At 38.8% G+C, this 16,730-nt stretch overlaps 1 protein-coding gene across 7 annotated transcripts in view; it reads left to right on the top strand.

Annotated features, from left to right (window-relative positions):
• The window catches only part of LOC149466447 (E1A-binding protein p400-like), a 223,006-nt gene that overhangs the window by 74,578 nt on the left and 131,698 nt on the right, over positions 1-16,730 (top strand). For all 7 annotated transcript variants that reach the window (XM_089672447.1, XM_089672452.1, XM_089672451.1 and 4 more), the window contains 7 exons: positions 1,724-1,779; positions 5,162-5,216; positions 6,055-6,144; positions 7,161-7,271; positions 7,601-7,812; positions 9,211-9,388; positions 13,237-13,373. In XM_089672447.1, coding sequence (XP_089528573.1) covers positions 1,724-1,779; positions 5,162-5,216; positions 6,055-6,144; positions 7,161-7,271; positions 7,601-7,812; positions 9,211-9,388; positions 13,237-13,373 — 839 coding nt within the window. The remainder of the gene's footprint in view (positions 1-1,723; positions 1,780-5,161; positions 5,217-6,054; positions 6,145-7,160; positions 7,272-7,600; positions 7,813-9,210; positions 9,389-13,236; positions 13,374-16,730) is intronic.

The raw sequence follows: 16,730 nt of genomic DNA, 5'->3' as shown, positions 1-16,730 counted from the left end.
TCTGTCAGACCTGGAGGAATGGGAAGGACTTTCATCTGAACTGTTAGTATCAGATGATAGAAAAACTGAAGTAAAAGAAAAAAGCAGTGCTTTCAAATATGTATTTCTGGTTGAGGAAACTGAGAAATTACAGTGGAAGTAAAGGTAAATCCTAACTAACTCTAAACATACTCTTAGCCACATTCTAAGCCTAATATATCTAGCCCTCGAAAGAAAAACAAAAAAACACTATTCTTACTTGTTCTGCAGCCACTCTGCTCCTTCCCACACTGAGCTATTAGAGGTGGCTTCAGCATGTAGGAGTGTGTAGGAGAGCAGCCGACAATGGAAGCCCCATAGTAACTCTATGGGTGATGTCACTTCCCAGCCATTGTTGACTATCTCCAACAGCCAGAGGGTGCTGCTGGAGACCAGATTGGATCTGTTGCAAAACAGGTGAGTATAACAATTTTTTCTTTACAGGGCTAGATAGATTAGGCATAAAATATGGTTGAGAGTAGGTTTAGAGTTAGTGAAGCCTTTACTTCCTCTTAAAATTGATTTATTCCACAGAACAAATCCAAGAACAGTCTAAGACTAAAGCTGTGGAATACTATCTGTACAGGGGTTTAGAGGAAACCAAATATTGCTGTTTTCCTGTACACCAGTTAGTGAAGAACATTATCCAAGGGGATTGGAAAGACCTGGAGAATAGATTAGTCCAGACTGCCCCCCCCCCCTAATGTCTGAAGCATAGTAAACTGGCCCTTTGTTTAGAAAGTTTGAAGAGCCTTGGCTTAGGCTTAGTCTTTCCAAGAGCTCTCAAGAGGAGGATCTCTCTTGTTAAGGTACCCAAAAAAAAAATGTGACCTCTTCTTTTTGGGTCAACTAAAAGACCCAGTGGACAGGAAGATGGCTCATCAGTTGAAAATATAAAAAACATGGGAAGAGTTCTCTTCAGCATTCAAATCATTTGTCTCTAATACCCGTTTCTGATGCTCATTTCAACATTCCACTATTACTTCAGCCTGCAGAGTCAGCAAGATTCAAGCCCTTTTAGTGAAGGAGCCCTACGTCGATTTACTTCAGGATAGGACAGATCCAGCTTTTCTGCCCAAATTGTCAACAAGCTTCCTTGAAAATCAGGAGGTGGTTTTGCTGTTCTGTCAACAAACATCAACCCTTAAAGTAGCTAAATTCATCTCTATGGATGTAAAAAGATTCATACTCCATTACAGTGAAAGTACCCTGTGTTTTAGGAAATCTAATGCTCTCTTTATTCTCTCCCACTGACCTAAGAAAGAAAGGAAGGCTTTCAAAGCATTGATCAGGGGTTTCAAGCTGTGGTCCTACCCTAGGCAGCATCTTGCTAGTCTTTCTCGTGAACCATCCTGGAGGATGGTTTGGAAGAACTTGAGTTATTGCTTGATAACTCCTTCCATGAATCCTCCAGGATGGTGAGCTCCCTCCGTTTTGTTCCTGCCTATGCTATTTAGGTTTGTCATTCATTTTGCTAATTACTGAAGGTGATGGCTCCTGGGAGCTTTTTAAACTTTCTAATCTTGTGTTTCCTACAGGAGGCAGATCTCTCTCTCTAATGAACCATCTTGGAGGAGGTAATAGCTAAAGTTTTATGAATGTAATACAAACTGTCTTTGGTTTGATCGTCTAAATTTCTAAAAACTAATTATAACCATAATATAATTAGTGTGTGTATAATATGTTCATAAATGTCAATTTGCAGGCCCACTTAAGGCAATTGAGGAGGCATGTGTGAAACATAAGCATGGAGATATTAAAGTAAGTGTGTAAAACATGCTGTCTTTATGCCTAGTTATGTACTTTTGTGTGCTATATTCCTTAGAAACGACGTGCAGTTGCAGTATGAAAACTGAAATTCTTAACGCAGTAATAAACACTGCTTGGGCACTTATACCTACGGGTAAGCTTATAATAAAGCTTACCTGGAGGTGCAAGGTATAACTCCTAAATGTGCACCGTTTAGGAAATATTCACTGTTTCTGCAGCTGGTGATGTTACCAGTACATGCGCTCTCAGGGGATGGCATACTCATGCCATCTCTTCAGTACTCTGTATCGTGGCCATGACTCCCGTGCACATGTGCAGGAGTGATGTCATTGAGGCTCGGCCATTCAAATGACCACAGGCTTGTTATTTTTTAGATTTGTTATTGTTTTAAATATAGAGATCTGTAGATTAGCCACTTAAAGCGGTATTAAACCCAAAACCAAAAATGTATTATATTGCAGATTAAAAATCATTCAATGTAGTATCTGCGTCAGTTTTCTTTTCTTTAGCTTTGTTGCCCTCTGTTTTCACCTGATGATCTGGCCAGTAACAAACCTCCTATTTTAGTACGACACCACTTTGGAGGAATGAGTCAGGACACAGAACACAGCAGCATTGTCAGTCTTGGGGGATGGGAGTGTTAAATGTATTACCAGATTTGAATAACTATAACAAATTGAAGCCAAACTCCAGCTGACACTTTTTGTAATCAGTTACAGCAAAAAATTTTTTCATTTTGGGTTAAAGATTTTATATGAATAAATAAAAGCTGATCACTTTAATCACTCCTGCCAGTGGTAAATGGATGGTCTCATCCATATAAGCTTGAGAGTTTGGACGTCTGAAAAACGGCAGAGTTGCTGACTGAATCACCAGCTGAAAGTAGAAGAAAAAAAAACAAAAAAGGAAATAAAACATCCATCACATCTAAGAACTGGTAAGCTGCAATATAATAAAGGTTTACTTTTGGGTTTAATGCTGCTTTAAAGCTGAACTGCAAGCATATATAAAATACACACATGAATGCAGCTCTATGTACTTTAATACATGATTAAATGTGTTTATTTAATTTGGAGCAGTGTAAGTACCTCTGTCTGATTTGGTATCAACATTTTGTAGTAAGTGTACAGCAGAGATTACACAGGGAGAGTTGTGCTCCACTAACAGGGAACACGTTGAAAGCGAGTGAGTGTAGCGTGAAAGCTGGACAAGTTCTCACCCTGCTACTTTACCCTTTACTGTCCAGTCACAGAATGGGGGAAGAATAAGACCTGTAAGTGTTCTTGAACTGCAGCATATAAATTTAGGTCTCTTGCCTTACCAGACATGTCTGTGTAGCATGTGTAAATCTCATTTCTGGTTGGACAGAAACACAAGTCATGTACCAGCTAAAACAGCGAATATATATATATATATATATATATATATATAAAATAAATTCGAATGGTAGGTGTATTGTAACACCAAGAAACAGAATAGCAACAAAAGAAATCAAAAGGAATGCATGTCTAACAAATTATGTGCTGATTTGCATGTTCATGAGGGAAATAAGTATTTGATCCCCTACCATTCAGCAGGATTTCTGGATACCAGGTGTCTTTCATACAGGTAACAAGCTGAGATTAGAAGCAGTCTCTTAAAGGGAGTGCTGCTTATCTTATTTTGTTACCTGTATGAAAGACACCTGGTATCCAGAAATCCTTCACTATATATATATATATATATATATATATATATATATATATATAATATATACACACACACATTCATTGCCCACTTTATTAGGTACACCTGTTCAATTGCTTGGTAACATTAATTGATAATCAGCCAATCACATGGCAGAAACTCAGTGCATTTAGGCATCTCTACGGTTTACAGAGAATGGTCCGCAAAAGAGAAAATATCCAGTGAGCAGCAGTTGTGTGGACGAAAATGCCTTGTTGATGTCAGTGAAGAATGGGCAGACGTTATAGATGATAGAAAGGCAACAGTAACTCGAATAACCACTCATTACAACCAAGGTATGCAGAATACCTTCTCTGAACACACGTCGAACCTTGAAGCAGATGGGCTACAGCAGCAGAAGACCACACTGGGTGCCACTCCTGTCAGCTTAGAACTGGAAACAGGGGCAACAATTAACATAGGCTCACTAAAATTGGACAATAGAAGATTGGAAATATGTTGCCTGATCTGATGAGTCTCGATTCCAGCCTAGACATTCAGATGGTAGGGTCAGAATTTGGTGTAAACAACATTGAAAGCATGGATCCATCCTGCCTTGTATCAAAGGTTCAGGCTGGTGGTGGTGTGTAATGGTGTGGGGGATATTTTCTTTGCTCACTTTGGGCCCCTTAGTAGCAACTGAGCATCGTTTAAACGCCACAGCCTACCTGAATATTGTTGCTGACCATGTCCATCCCTTTATGACTACAATGTACCCATCTTCTGATGGCTACTTCCAGCAGGATAATGCACCATGTCACAAAGCTCAATTCATCTCAAACTGGTTTCTTGAACATGACAATGAATTCACTGTGTTTCAATGGCTTCCACAGCCACCAGAACTCAATCCAATAGAGCACCTTTGGGATGTGGTGTAATGGGAGATTCGCATCATGGATGTGCAGCCGACAAATCTGCAGCAACTTCGTGATGCTATCATGTCAATATGAACCAAAATCTCTGAGGAATGTTTCCAACACCTTGTCGAATCTATGCCACAAAGAATTAAGGCAGTTCTGAAGGCAAAAGGGGGTCTAACCCGGTATTAGCAAGGTATACCTAATAAAGTGGCCGGTGAGTGTATAACATCTGTTCTACATAACATCATGGTGACAGCATGCATTTAGCTGCTTGCTAGAAATTTGGCTTTATGCTCTGGTTCACACTGGTGCGACTTGTCATGTGATTTGACAGTTCCAAAGTCGCACCCTATTGTCAGCAATGGAACTATTCAAATCAGTGCATCTCAGACTTTGCAGTGCCGCACTGATTTGAAAAAAAGGTTCCTGCACTTTTTTGCAATTTCACCTGCATGGACATCGGTACATGAAGTCGCACAGATGTCAGGCAGGTCATACCTGAAATTGCACCGTCCTGTGGCTTTGAAATTACGATTTCAAGTGAAGGCACACAATTTCAAAGTTGGATTCAGTGTGAACAGGAGTGAGGGATTTTTCATAGAATCAAGTTAATTATTATATGTCTGTCTTTCTTAACATCTCTTAAATTATATCAGCCATATTAGGAGCACATTGTTTTAAAGAGCTGGTAATAAGCAGGTGTATATATTGCAAGATCATAGCATTGTTTTAGATATAAACAAACAGGTTTATTATGACATCAAATACCTGTTTCTGTGTCCTATCAGGCATCGCCTTGTTGGAGAAAGAGAAAAGCAAGTTCCTCTTGGAGTGATGGCGAAGGTTTGCTAGTTTTAATAATGTTCTTCCCCATAACAATGTTCTGGAATATTATCTAAAGTACAAAGCTGATTGGAATATAAAAGTATAGCATATTTGAAAATTATAATATGTGTCAGTAAAAGTAGCACTGTTTTTCTGTGTTAATTTTTTTATTTTTGCCAGCTCCCCTTTACATCTTTATCCTGTTTCTTAGAGTCAGCATCAGAGTTGTTTTGTATACAGTTGCATTCCTACTAGGGACCTTACCCATTTTTCCTTCAATAAGTTCTGAAATTCTAGCGTGGCCATACAGTAGTTGATATCTCAATGAATAGGTGGAGATCAGAATTCTGTCTGTCGCGTCATTGCTTTTAATAAACAGAGCTGGTACATACTCTCACAAACATTTACTTCCTCTTCCCCAATAGTAGAAAGAAGAATAACAAAAAACTCTGTTTGAAATAACAAGCATTTTCTACAATCAGAAGCACATATTCTCATTGCCTGAATAAATTTTACGTGGCCCATCCTCCCCTATCTGTCACATTAGCCTGTCAAATTACTATTGTATTAGGGCTGTGTGTGGGTAATTTTTGGGCCTTTGTGCTCAGGCTCTTGTTTGTTTCAGAACTGCTCCCTCCCCCCCCCTTCTAAGTCAATAGAAATACAAAAGCAGCTTGCTGAAGCTTAGAGGACAGAATCACTTGTGATGGAACTCAAACAGATCCTAAAACCATATCAAGCTCAAAACTGAAACATAAATGCACAGGGAAATAGTTAATCTATAGCTTTGTATCATCCATTGTCAGTATTTGTTCACCAAAGTGTATTATCAGATTACTGAGTAATCCTATTTTAGGTGATGATGAAGAGGAAACCATTGCAGAACAGGAGACCAAAGAAAGCAATATAGACCACCAGGCCGAATTGACCGAGTTAATTAGAGAAGGTATTGCAATTTAGTCATGAAAGCTGGGCTTTCCTGTCTACCTGTTGTATAACATATCTTATACAAATGTCTGATTTTACTGAGTCTTTCTGACTTTAATTAATAAGCATGCTATCTGCACTGTTTATATTGACAGTCCCTGTGATTGCTCTGTTTTTCATTCATGGGGTGATGGGGACGGTGAATCATTTAGCTGCATATACTGTCTACAACAATACTGGCACTGCGTAGGTATGACACTGTTTCTCTGGGCTTCAGGTGAGGCTTCAGGAATGTACATTTTCATAGTACCTACATGTTTGGTAGTATTCCAAGCCAGTTTTGATGGAACCTAAAGAGAGATCTCTCTATTTGCTGGGTTAACAGGGAAGGCTCTGTTAAGCCTGTAAAAAATTCTTCCTACAAACACTAAACCAAAACTGGGTGGTCAGTGCATATGAAAAAAAATCACAGCCCAGAAAGAATAAATCAGGTTTTCTTTATCATCATCTGAGAGACACAGCGTGTATTATTTATAAATGGTGGGTTATAGTGCTGTGTACTTCAGGATTGGATACTAGGCCAGAATACTGAAGACCAGCTCCTTGGGGCCTAGTCTCCTCATGCTATGTCTCTTCTCCAGTAATAACACACTTTCTATTGAATATACACTGAGCTGCACATGAGCAGCTAAGCATGCATTTCCGGAACACTCCAACTGTGCCAAAATGACTGAGTTCCATGTACATGCAGAGAATGATATCATCCCCTGTTGGCCAATCATGAGGCCGAAAACCTGGCACCCAGGTAGAAAATAACATCAGTCCACAAGAGATGTACCTGCCGCGTCACTTGATAGTGGCGGCAAGTATATTGGGGAGTTTAGTACCGCTTTAAGAAGATCATCAAGAACAGGTTTTGTTCTGCTTACAAAATCCCTATTTTGTTTGTCTTTTCTATACTGTCTGTGTTCATCTGGTGTTATTGCCATTCTAGGTTGTTACTACTAATTGATGTTCATTTTTATATACTTATAGCTGATCTGCCACTAGATGATTTAGTGAAGGAATATGAAGGTGCATATGATGAGAATTTTCACTGGCCCCATGTTTTCAACCAAAATGAAGAAGGGAGGCAATCTAGTCAAGGTATGTACATAAATGCCTTTTATCACACATCTTTTATTGAAGGAGTTTTCTAGCTTTGATTAGAAATGATGAATCTTCTTGGTATAGCTAGCAGTGTTTGGTATATGTGGGGAGATTCCTAGAACATGTACTGTTTGACATTATTTGGCAGTTCCCACTTGCACACCCACTGCCTCTGCATAGGGAAAAGCACTGTGGCTATGTCTACATGTTTTTAGTATACATAAGCTTTTTTTGCAGCTGTAAATATTTTTGAACAGCAGGCTTTAGTGAAATTATTTTAGACCACATTTGTCTGTTGAATAATGTGTTTTTGTTTCTTTTTGTAGATATCAAAGAACACTCAGGGGGAGTGGACATGCCCCAGAAACATTGTACAACTGTTCTCATTGACTCCCTGCTGGGTACTGACCAGTATAGATCAGTTGACAGGTGCAATCCAGCTCTTCTGAGTTCTAGAAAACACACGAGAGATATTGAAGATGTTGCTAGAGCAGCGGAGTTGCTTCTTCCCAGTGGAAGTTCTCGTATTACGTGTGCAGTAAGAACTGTGTTTATCCTTCTGTTTTAAGAATTCTCTTAAAATCTTACTAAACCCAGGACCCTGCATTTACTATATATGGTCTTCCACAGTACACAGAACATGGAATTTCAATTATTTTAGTAAATATAAACTGCTAAATATATTTTCTCATCAGTAGTATATATCAGTCTTGTGACTTCTATCAGTATCTCGCTGAGCACTAGTTAAAGCTTTTAAGAGGAGTTTTTATTCTCTTCTGAATGTCCTATGAGGCTGCATGACCCCTGGACCTATGTCTGGACAGGGCTGATGGGCCGTGTGCCGATCACATGCACCCTCCCGCCCCCCCCTCTAAAAACTCTAGCAATACACACCAAACTGAGCATGCGCAGATTTTCTCCTAGGTTCTATACTATCAGCAGATGGATTAGGGACTGTGGGAGGAGGGATCAGAGAAGACAGGATCATACAGCCTTTTTACACAATGCAGAACACTAACCCCTTAGGTTCCACAATGAGTATAACAAGTATGCTTTTCTGCATGTACAGACTGATTTTACTGTTATGGGTTTAGTAACACTTTATTATTTCTCTGTAAATGCATCTCTATGGGTCATGATAACAAAGTGCATTTTTGTTGAAAAACTTTCTATGGGAAGACTAGCACAGTTCCATTTTTTGCATATTTTATTGCTGTATGAGTATTTTCCTCTTATGCCCTGAAATAAAACATTTATGACTAGCCAACAACAGTAATAACAGTAAAGTTTTCTGTAGATTTTATACATGTGTTACCCAATGCTCAGATTTTTGAAGGCTTACAATAAATTATTACTGATGATTGTAAAAATGATTGTAACCTATGTAAATCACAACAGATCACCAAATGAGAAGGGAAATTTTCAGGCCTGTTTGCCAATATTGCTCTTAGTGTGTGCAGGGGACAACTGTATTCCCAGCTTATGTCCTATTTTTGCTTCAGGCACATGTATGATGATTTCAAGGTCAGATTATTTCCCAACAACTAAAACTCTGTACTATTTTTTTTTTTTTTTGTATTTAATGTTTTAAATACATGTATGCTCTGTCCAACAAACAGCAATGTGGGAGTTGATGGAACATCCACACTTGGTGATTTTAGAGAAAATGTTGAGATGTCAAGTCATCTGACAAAGAAAATTACGTATAGTTTGCCTACCACAAGCTGCACCAACCTGACCCAAGCCCATTAATTAATGCTAATCTGTATTTGTCCATTGTACTTTTATTAAAGTTAATACAGTACTATATCAGTCAAAACTATTTAATAATTGAGAAATATTTGGAAAGCTCAATCCTGACATTTTAGTTAATAATCCAAACTGTAAAATGCAAGTTGTAAAATTTTATGGAGAATGCTGCTTGCTTGTTTCTCAGGTGAAGCCAAGGCCCTCTCCTCTTCTACATGGAACCCTTCGGGAATACCAGCTGGTGGGGCTAGATTGGCTGGAGAAACAGTACAAGAAGAATCTTAATGGAATTTTGGCTGATGAGTCTGGGCTCGGCAAGAATATCCAGGTTATTGCTCTTTTGGCACACCTAGCTAGCAGTGAAGGTGAGGAAACATCGTTACTACTAGCAAAAGTATGCCTGCTCCAGAATGGGCAAGCTTGGGGATACAAACAATAATGAAGTGTTTTATATACAGAACTGTCAATATGAAATAGAAAACTTTGTGTATAGTTTTGTGGTGTAGCATGTTTACTATGTGTGGGTAGGGATGCCGGGGTATAACAACATAGTCAGTACATGCAGGAATAAGGAGCAAAGTGTGCAGTAGAGGAGTGCCAGAGGATATGACAGCTGGCAGTATGTGCACAAGGAGGTGTGGAGTGCCACCTATCACCTTTGCAGTATGTGTAATAAGGAGTGCTCCAGGATATGATAGCAAGCAGTATGTGCAGAAGTGAAGAGCAGAGGATATAACAGCCTGCAGTGTGTGCACAGGGGGAGTATGGAGGGTAAGACAGAGTACAGTATACAGTCAGGTCCATAAATATTGGGACATTGACACAATTCTAACATTTTTGGCTCTCTACACCACCACAATGGATTTGAAATGAAACGAACAAGATGTGCTTTAACTGCAGACTGTCAGCTTTACTTTGAGGGTATTTACAAATCAGGTGAACGGTGTAGGAATTACAACAGTTTGCATATGTGCCTCCCACTTGTTAAGGGACCAAAAGTAATGGGACAGAATAATAATCATAAATCAAACTTTCACTTTTTAATTCTTGGTTGCAAATCCTTTGCAGTCAATTACAGCCTGAAGTCTGGAACGCATAGACATCACCAGACGCTGGGTTTCATCCCTGGTGATGCTCTACCAGGCCTCTACTGCAACTGTCTTCAGTTCCTGCTTGTTCTTGGGGCATTTTCCCTTCAGTTTTGTCTTCAGCAAGTGAAATGCATGCTCAATCAGATTCAGGTCAGGTGATTGACTTAGCCATTGCATAACATTCCACTTCTTTCCCTTAAAAAACTCTTTGGTTGCTTTTGCAGTGTGCTTTGGGTCATTGTCCATCCGCACTGTGAAGCGGCGTCCAATGAGTTCTGAAGCATTTGGCTGAATATGAGCAGATAATATTGCCCGAAAGACTTCAGAATTCATCCTGCTGCTTTTGTCAGCAGTCACATCATCAATAAATACAAGAGAACCAGTTCCATTGGCAGCCATACATGCCCACGCCATGACACTGCCACCACCATGCTTCACTGATGAGGTGGTATGCTTAGGATCATGAGCAGTTCCTTTCCTTCTCCATACTCTTCTCTTCCCATCACTCTGGTACAAGTTGATCTTGGTCTCATCTGTCCGTAGGATGTTGTTCCAGAACTGTGAAGGTTTTTTTAGATGTCATTTGGCAAACTCTAATCTGGCCTTCCTGTTTTTGAGGCTCATTAATGGTTTACATCTTGTGGTGAACCCTCTGTATTCACTCTGGTGAAGTCTGCTCTTGATTGTTGACTTTGACACACATACACCTACCTCCTGGAGAGTGTTCTTGATCTGGCCAACTGTTGTGAAGGGTGTTTTCTTCACCACGGAAAGAATTCTTCGGTCATCCGACACAGTTGTTTTCCGTGGTCTTCCGGGTCTTTTGGTGTTGCTGAGCTCACCGGTGCATTCCTTCTTTTTAAGAATGTTCCAAACAGTTGTTTTGGCCACGCCTAATGTTTTTGCTATCTCTCTGATGGGTTTGTTTTGTTTTTTTTTCAGCCTAATGATGGCTTGCTTCACTGATAGTGACAGCTCTTTGGATCTCATCTTGAGAGTTGACAGCAACAGATTCCAAATGCAAATAGCACACTTGAAATGAACTCTGGACCTTTTATCTGCTCATTGTAATTGGGATAATGAGGGAATAACACACACCTGGCCATGGAACAGCTGAGAAGCCAATTGTCCTATTACTTTTGGTCCCTTAACAAGTGGGAGGCACATATGCAAACTGTTGTAATTCCTACACCGTTCACCTTATTTGGATGTAAATACCCTCAATTTAAAGCTGACAGTCTGCAGTTAAAGCACATCTTGTTCGTTTCATTTCAAATCCATTGTGGTGGTGTATAGAACCAAAAATGTTAGAATTGTGTCGATGTCCCAATATTTATGGACCTGACTGTATGCAGGAGAGGCATAAGGCATCACAGCAGGCAGAAAGGAGTGTCAAGGGTATCACAGGTGCAAGGTGCAGAAAGCATGACAGTGGGAAGTAAATGGAGGATAGCTGTGTGAAGGGTATGGCAGTATGTGTAGCACAGGATTGTGAAGTGTATCTCAAGGTGCAGAGGCCACTACCCCCAGGTCTAGGCATTGGCAGCTTGGGAAGTCCACCTGCCAATTGTCCACATCCAGGGATGTAGATGGCCGGAGAACTAGAATGTGCCTTTCCTCCAAGAAGAGTATTAGACTTGTTTCTCCTAGGGCAGCTTGACTTCTGATGCCCCCTTGATAGATTATGTAGGCCACTGCTGTGGCATTGTCTGATTGTACTCTGACTGGGTGACCTTGCAGAATGGAGGTCAAGTATAGTAGAGATAATCTGACGGTTCTCAGTTCCAGAATGTCTTTTCCAGTTAAAGGGGATAAGAATTCCTATTGAGATAAGGGGGATTTTGACTTGCCTGTAAATTCTGTATCTTGGAAAAACAGTACAGGATGCAGGTCCACCCCCCCCCCCCCAATTCTCCTCAGTCTCCCCTTTTGCATACTATAAAACTGGAGTGCCACAGAGTGGGTGAGGTTATGATGGTACACTGCCAGCATCATGTCACCTGAAGGTAGCGGCGAAAGATATAGAAGTTACAGGTAAGTTAAAATTCTAATTTTTATGACATACATAACTGCATTCATTAGTGTTTTTTATTTAGTTCAACTTGTAAGAGATTTGTGCTGCTTTAGGCTTAAACAGTCCTTCTAGTTAAAACACATCTTTTATCTATGTTGAGAAAAGTTCTGTATTTACTTTGGTTAAAGTGGTTGTATATCTCAAACATGAAATATGAACAAAGCATATTCTTCTATAGTGTGTACTTGTTTCTATTAAGAGCACTAAGTGTCATTTCTGTCTGCTGCCGTGTTTTTCTGCTATCAGCATGAATCACTTCTGAAAAGTTTTCCTGACACCAAGAGAAAAAAGGTGACAGGGGAGGGGTCTCCAGCAGATTGACAGCCTCAGCGCTGTTCCTATGAGCTGTGTGGAGAGGGTATGTCTCTTCTAATCAGCTCTCAGAGATCTCTTGACTGAGCTCTGCAGTATGTAGTTTCAGCTGTCTGCCCTTTTTTTCTCAACTCTCAGGGAAGTTTTATCACTTCTGCACTTTGAATGGATGTAGAGAAGACTGCAAATAGATAGGTACAACTTATGTAGGAGGATGTGTCATCTCTTTGTATCACCTGAGGCTAGTCACTTCACTGGTTATATGTAAGGGTTTACAACCACTTTAAGTCTATTAATCTGTGTCCTGCCCTCCAAGCCATACTGCATAAAAGAGAATTGGCTTATATCAGAATGACAAGAGTAGTGACTGATGATAGGGTACACAAGTAGAATATAGTATAGATTAATTTCATACATGGGTGATGCTACTTGTTACTTATGTAGCTCATACCATAAAGAGTAATTATTTTCTATCTCTATAATGATCTACTTATAGCTATTTAATCATTAGCAATTCTAGAAACAAGGTTGAGCTACTAAAATCCACCTTTACTAAAATACTAAAGTTTGGATTTGAAAGGTTTTCTATCATTAGTTATATGTCTATGCAGAATTGTAGCTTCCAAAGGTTCAAGATTCTTTTATGCGAATAACTTCCAAATGAACCCTGTAAATCCTTATATTCAATTTTATTTGAGAATGTTGATCTCGTGTTTTATAATTTTTTTTTTTTCAGGTAATTGGGGTCCTCATCTGATTGTGGTGAGAAGCTGTAAACTTCTTAAATGGGAGCTGGAATTTAAAAGATGGTGCCCTGGCTTAAAACTGCTTTTGTATTTTGGAAAGCAAAGGGACCTGAGAAAAAAGAGACAGGTAATGTCCTTTATTAATCTTTATTACAATTTTACAAAGTCTAACAAGTAGATATTAACAAAATTCTCTTTTAAATTTCACAATTTCATTTTTTAAAAGCATCAAAATAATACATCTATAACCATTTTTTACCTCTTGTTCATGTATCTCAAAGAATGGGTCTACTGCATTTAGCTTCTAAACAATTCCAAACATAATAGAAAATAAAAGAATACGAATTGCAGTTCACACTTAGACTATAAATATTTCATAGAGAAAGAAAAAAATGAAACAGAGAAAAAGAAAAAAACACCCACTCCACAAATATCCACACTCACAAAAACACATGCACATTATAGAGCATCTCCTTTAATCACCATTTTATAAAATTTAGCTTGAAATATCAACCTGTTATCTGTTCTATAAAAGATCTCAAAATATCAGAGTTCATAAGCTCAATCCAAGGAGACCAAACCGACAGATACGTATGATAACATTCATGTATAGTTGCTGTCAGTTCTTCTGATCTCTTTGTTCTATTTATTTCATCTATCCACTCCTTGATAGAGGGGAGAACTTGAGTATTCCAATATCTAGGTATTACTGTACGTGCCACAGAAAATAGAGAATACGACAGTCCTCTTTTTGATGCTCTCTCAGAATCTGGAAATATAGATAATAATGCTATTTCTGGGGACATCTGATAAGACGTTCTATTAATATGTAAGCAGATCCGGAATACGAATTCCCAGAATGGTTTGATCCTAGAACGGGACCACCATATATGTGTCATTGTGCCTACATCCTCCCCACAACGCCAACATTTTTCAGGATTGGTCGAAATTATCTTATGTATTTCCACTGGACATCTGTACCACCTTGTTAGTATTTTATAATTTTTCTCTTGAGTGGCAGTTGAAATACTAGATTTTAATGTTAGTCTAAAAGACCTTTTCCACTCCCTCTCAGTTACTATGTGACCTAGTTCTCTCTCCCAGTCTCTGGTATAGTAAGATCAGTGTGAATATGCATGAGATAATAATATACCATATATTGTTGAAATAGCACGTGGACCCATCGAGCTTCTCATACAGAGTGATTCAAAAGGGGTTAGGTCTCTATGTAATGAACATTTTTAAAAAAAATATTTGTAAAAATGTTGAAGTTGAAAATAATGGAGCCAGTGGCCAATATACAAATTATCTATAGATGACAATTCGTTTAGTGGCAAAAGTCCCTCAACAGCAAGACCCCATTTAATTGGAGAAGGGGCCACAGACGTCCAGCATAAAAATCTAGCTACTGTTAGCCCTGGCTCAAATTCTGGGTTCCCCGTAATCAGGGTAAGAGGGCCAGGTATTGTAGAAATACCCAATTTTTGGACGGTCCCATCCCAGGTTTCCAACACAGATTGTGTCAAAAATTACATCTTTTGTCTGGGAGGAAGCAACCTAGGCTCGATCCATGGTAGGGAGGTCAATTGAATTTGGGACATTAGTTGCTCAATAGATACCCATGGTTTTGAGTGGCTATGATAAAACCAGTCGAGAATCCTGGTAAGTATAGATGCTATATGATAAAATTGAATATGTGGTAATCCAGCTCCCCCCTCCATCATCCTCATGATCAAAATATCATGCCTAATTCTTACCAAAGTATTTGACCAGATATATCGAAGTAAGATAGAACGCAAGGAACGAAAGAACATCTGTGGAAGGGAGATAGGAAGTGTTTGGTATAGGTAGAGAAAATGAGGGAGAACATCCATCTTAAAAATTGCCATTTTCCCAAACCATGAATGTTTTCCCTTAGTTCTAGACTGCAACTCACTAATTTTAGAATTTAATAAGGGTAAGTAATTTAATTCATATATTTTTTCGTCTAAAAGGAGTTATATTTACACCTAGATATTTAAGGCATTGTGCCTCCCAATGAAATGGAAAATTGGCTTCTATCTTTTCTTTCTCAGTAACTGCCAAGTTTATATTTAAACATTGAGATTTTGTTACATTTTAAAATTACTGAAGAAGCCAAATTGTTCCAGTTCATGGAGGATATTTGAAAAAGCTATTTTTGGATTAGATACATATAAAAGTAAATCATCAACAAAAATACTCAATTTATATTCCCTTTCACCCATCTGTACTCCCTGAATAGTATAATTCGATCGAAGGGCCATCGCCAAGTGCTCCATAGCCAGAATATGTAGGTACGGAGATAAAAGACAGCCCTGTCGGGTCCCGTTTGAGATTTTAACAGGTTGAGATAAAATGCCATTAACCCTTATCCTAGCAGATGGGGCATTGTACAATACCATTATTTTTTGTATAAATTCTTTTGTGAAACCAACTTGCACCAAAGTTGATACCATAAATCTCCAATCTAGGTGGTGTAAAGCCTTCTCTGCATCTAATGATAATAGGCATAAGGGAATCCTATGTTTCTGAGAGTATTGTATTAGTAAATTTGTTTTTAACCACTTGCCTACAGGGCACTTATACCCCCTTCCTGCCCAGGCCAATTTCCAACTTTCAGCACTGTTGAACTTTGAATGACAATTGCGCGGTCATGCAACACTGTACCCATATGAAATTTTTATCATTTTTTTGTGACAGATAGAGCTTTATTTTGGTGGTATTTAATCACCTCTGAGTTTTTTATTTTTTCTTAAACAAACCAAAAACCACTGAAAATTTTGAAAAAAAAAAAAGTTGTTATAAAATTTTGTAGATAAGTCATTTTTCTCCTTCACTGATGTGCGCTAATGAGGCTGCAGTGATGGGCACTGATAGGCTGCACTGATGGACACTGATAGGTGGCACTGATGGGCACTGATGAAGAGGCACTGGTAGGTGGCACTGATGGGCATTGAAGTGCTATCTAAAAAAGATTCTGTTGTACTTCTAATGTTATATAATGAAGAATAGTAATCATAAAAGTTTGAAGCTATTTGCTCTGATGCATGTACAAGATCCTGCCTTGGACATCTCATCTTCGATATAAAGCTTTTAGAATATTTTTTTGAGATTGTACGTGCTAGAACCCTATTGCATTTATTGACATATTCATAAAGGACACGTGGCACGCATTCTCTATGCTTTAAATAAGCTTGATCAATTAATGCATGCAACTTTTTTGTTGTAATCTTTGAATAATGGAAGCCTCCGCCCTATGCTTACGTTTATTTTCTAACTCATATATTTCCTCAATTAGTGAGGCCATATTAGAAGTTCTCTCTTTTTTCAATCTTGAGCCATGGGAAATAAGAACTCCTTTCAAAACACATTTCAACGCTTCCCACTCTATATTAGACGACTTGGTATCATCTGCATGGTCTATAGAGAAGTTTGCCAATGTCTCCACAATGGCCTCCCTTAC

Source organism: Staurois parvus, unplaced genomic scaffold (genome assembly GCF_062004578.1).
Source record: "Staurois parvus isolate SC_StPar_1 unplaced genomic scaffold, SC_StPar_1.0 ptg000129l, whole genome shotgun sequence".
Lineage (NCBI taxonomy): Eukaryota > Metazoa > Chordata > Amphibia > Anura > Ranidae > Staurois > Staurois parvus.
This window is presented reverse-complemented; position numbering and strand designations above follow the sequence as displayed.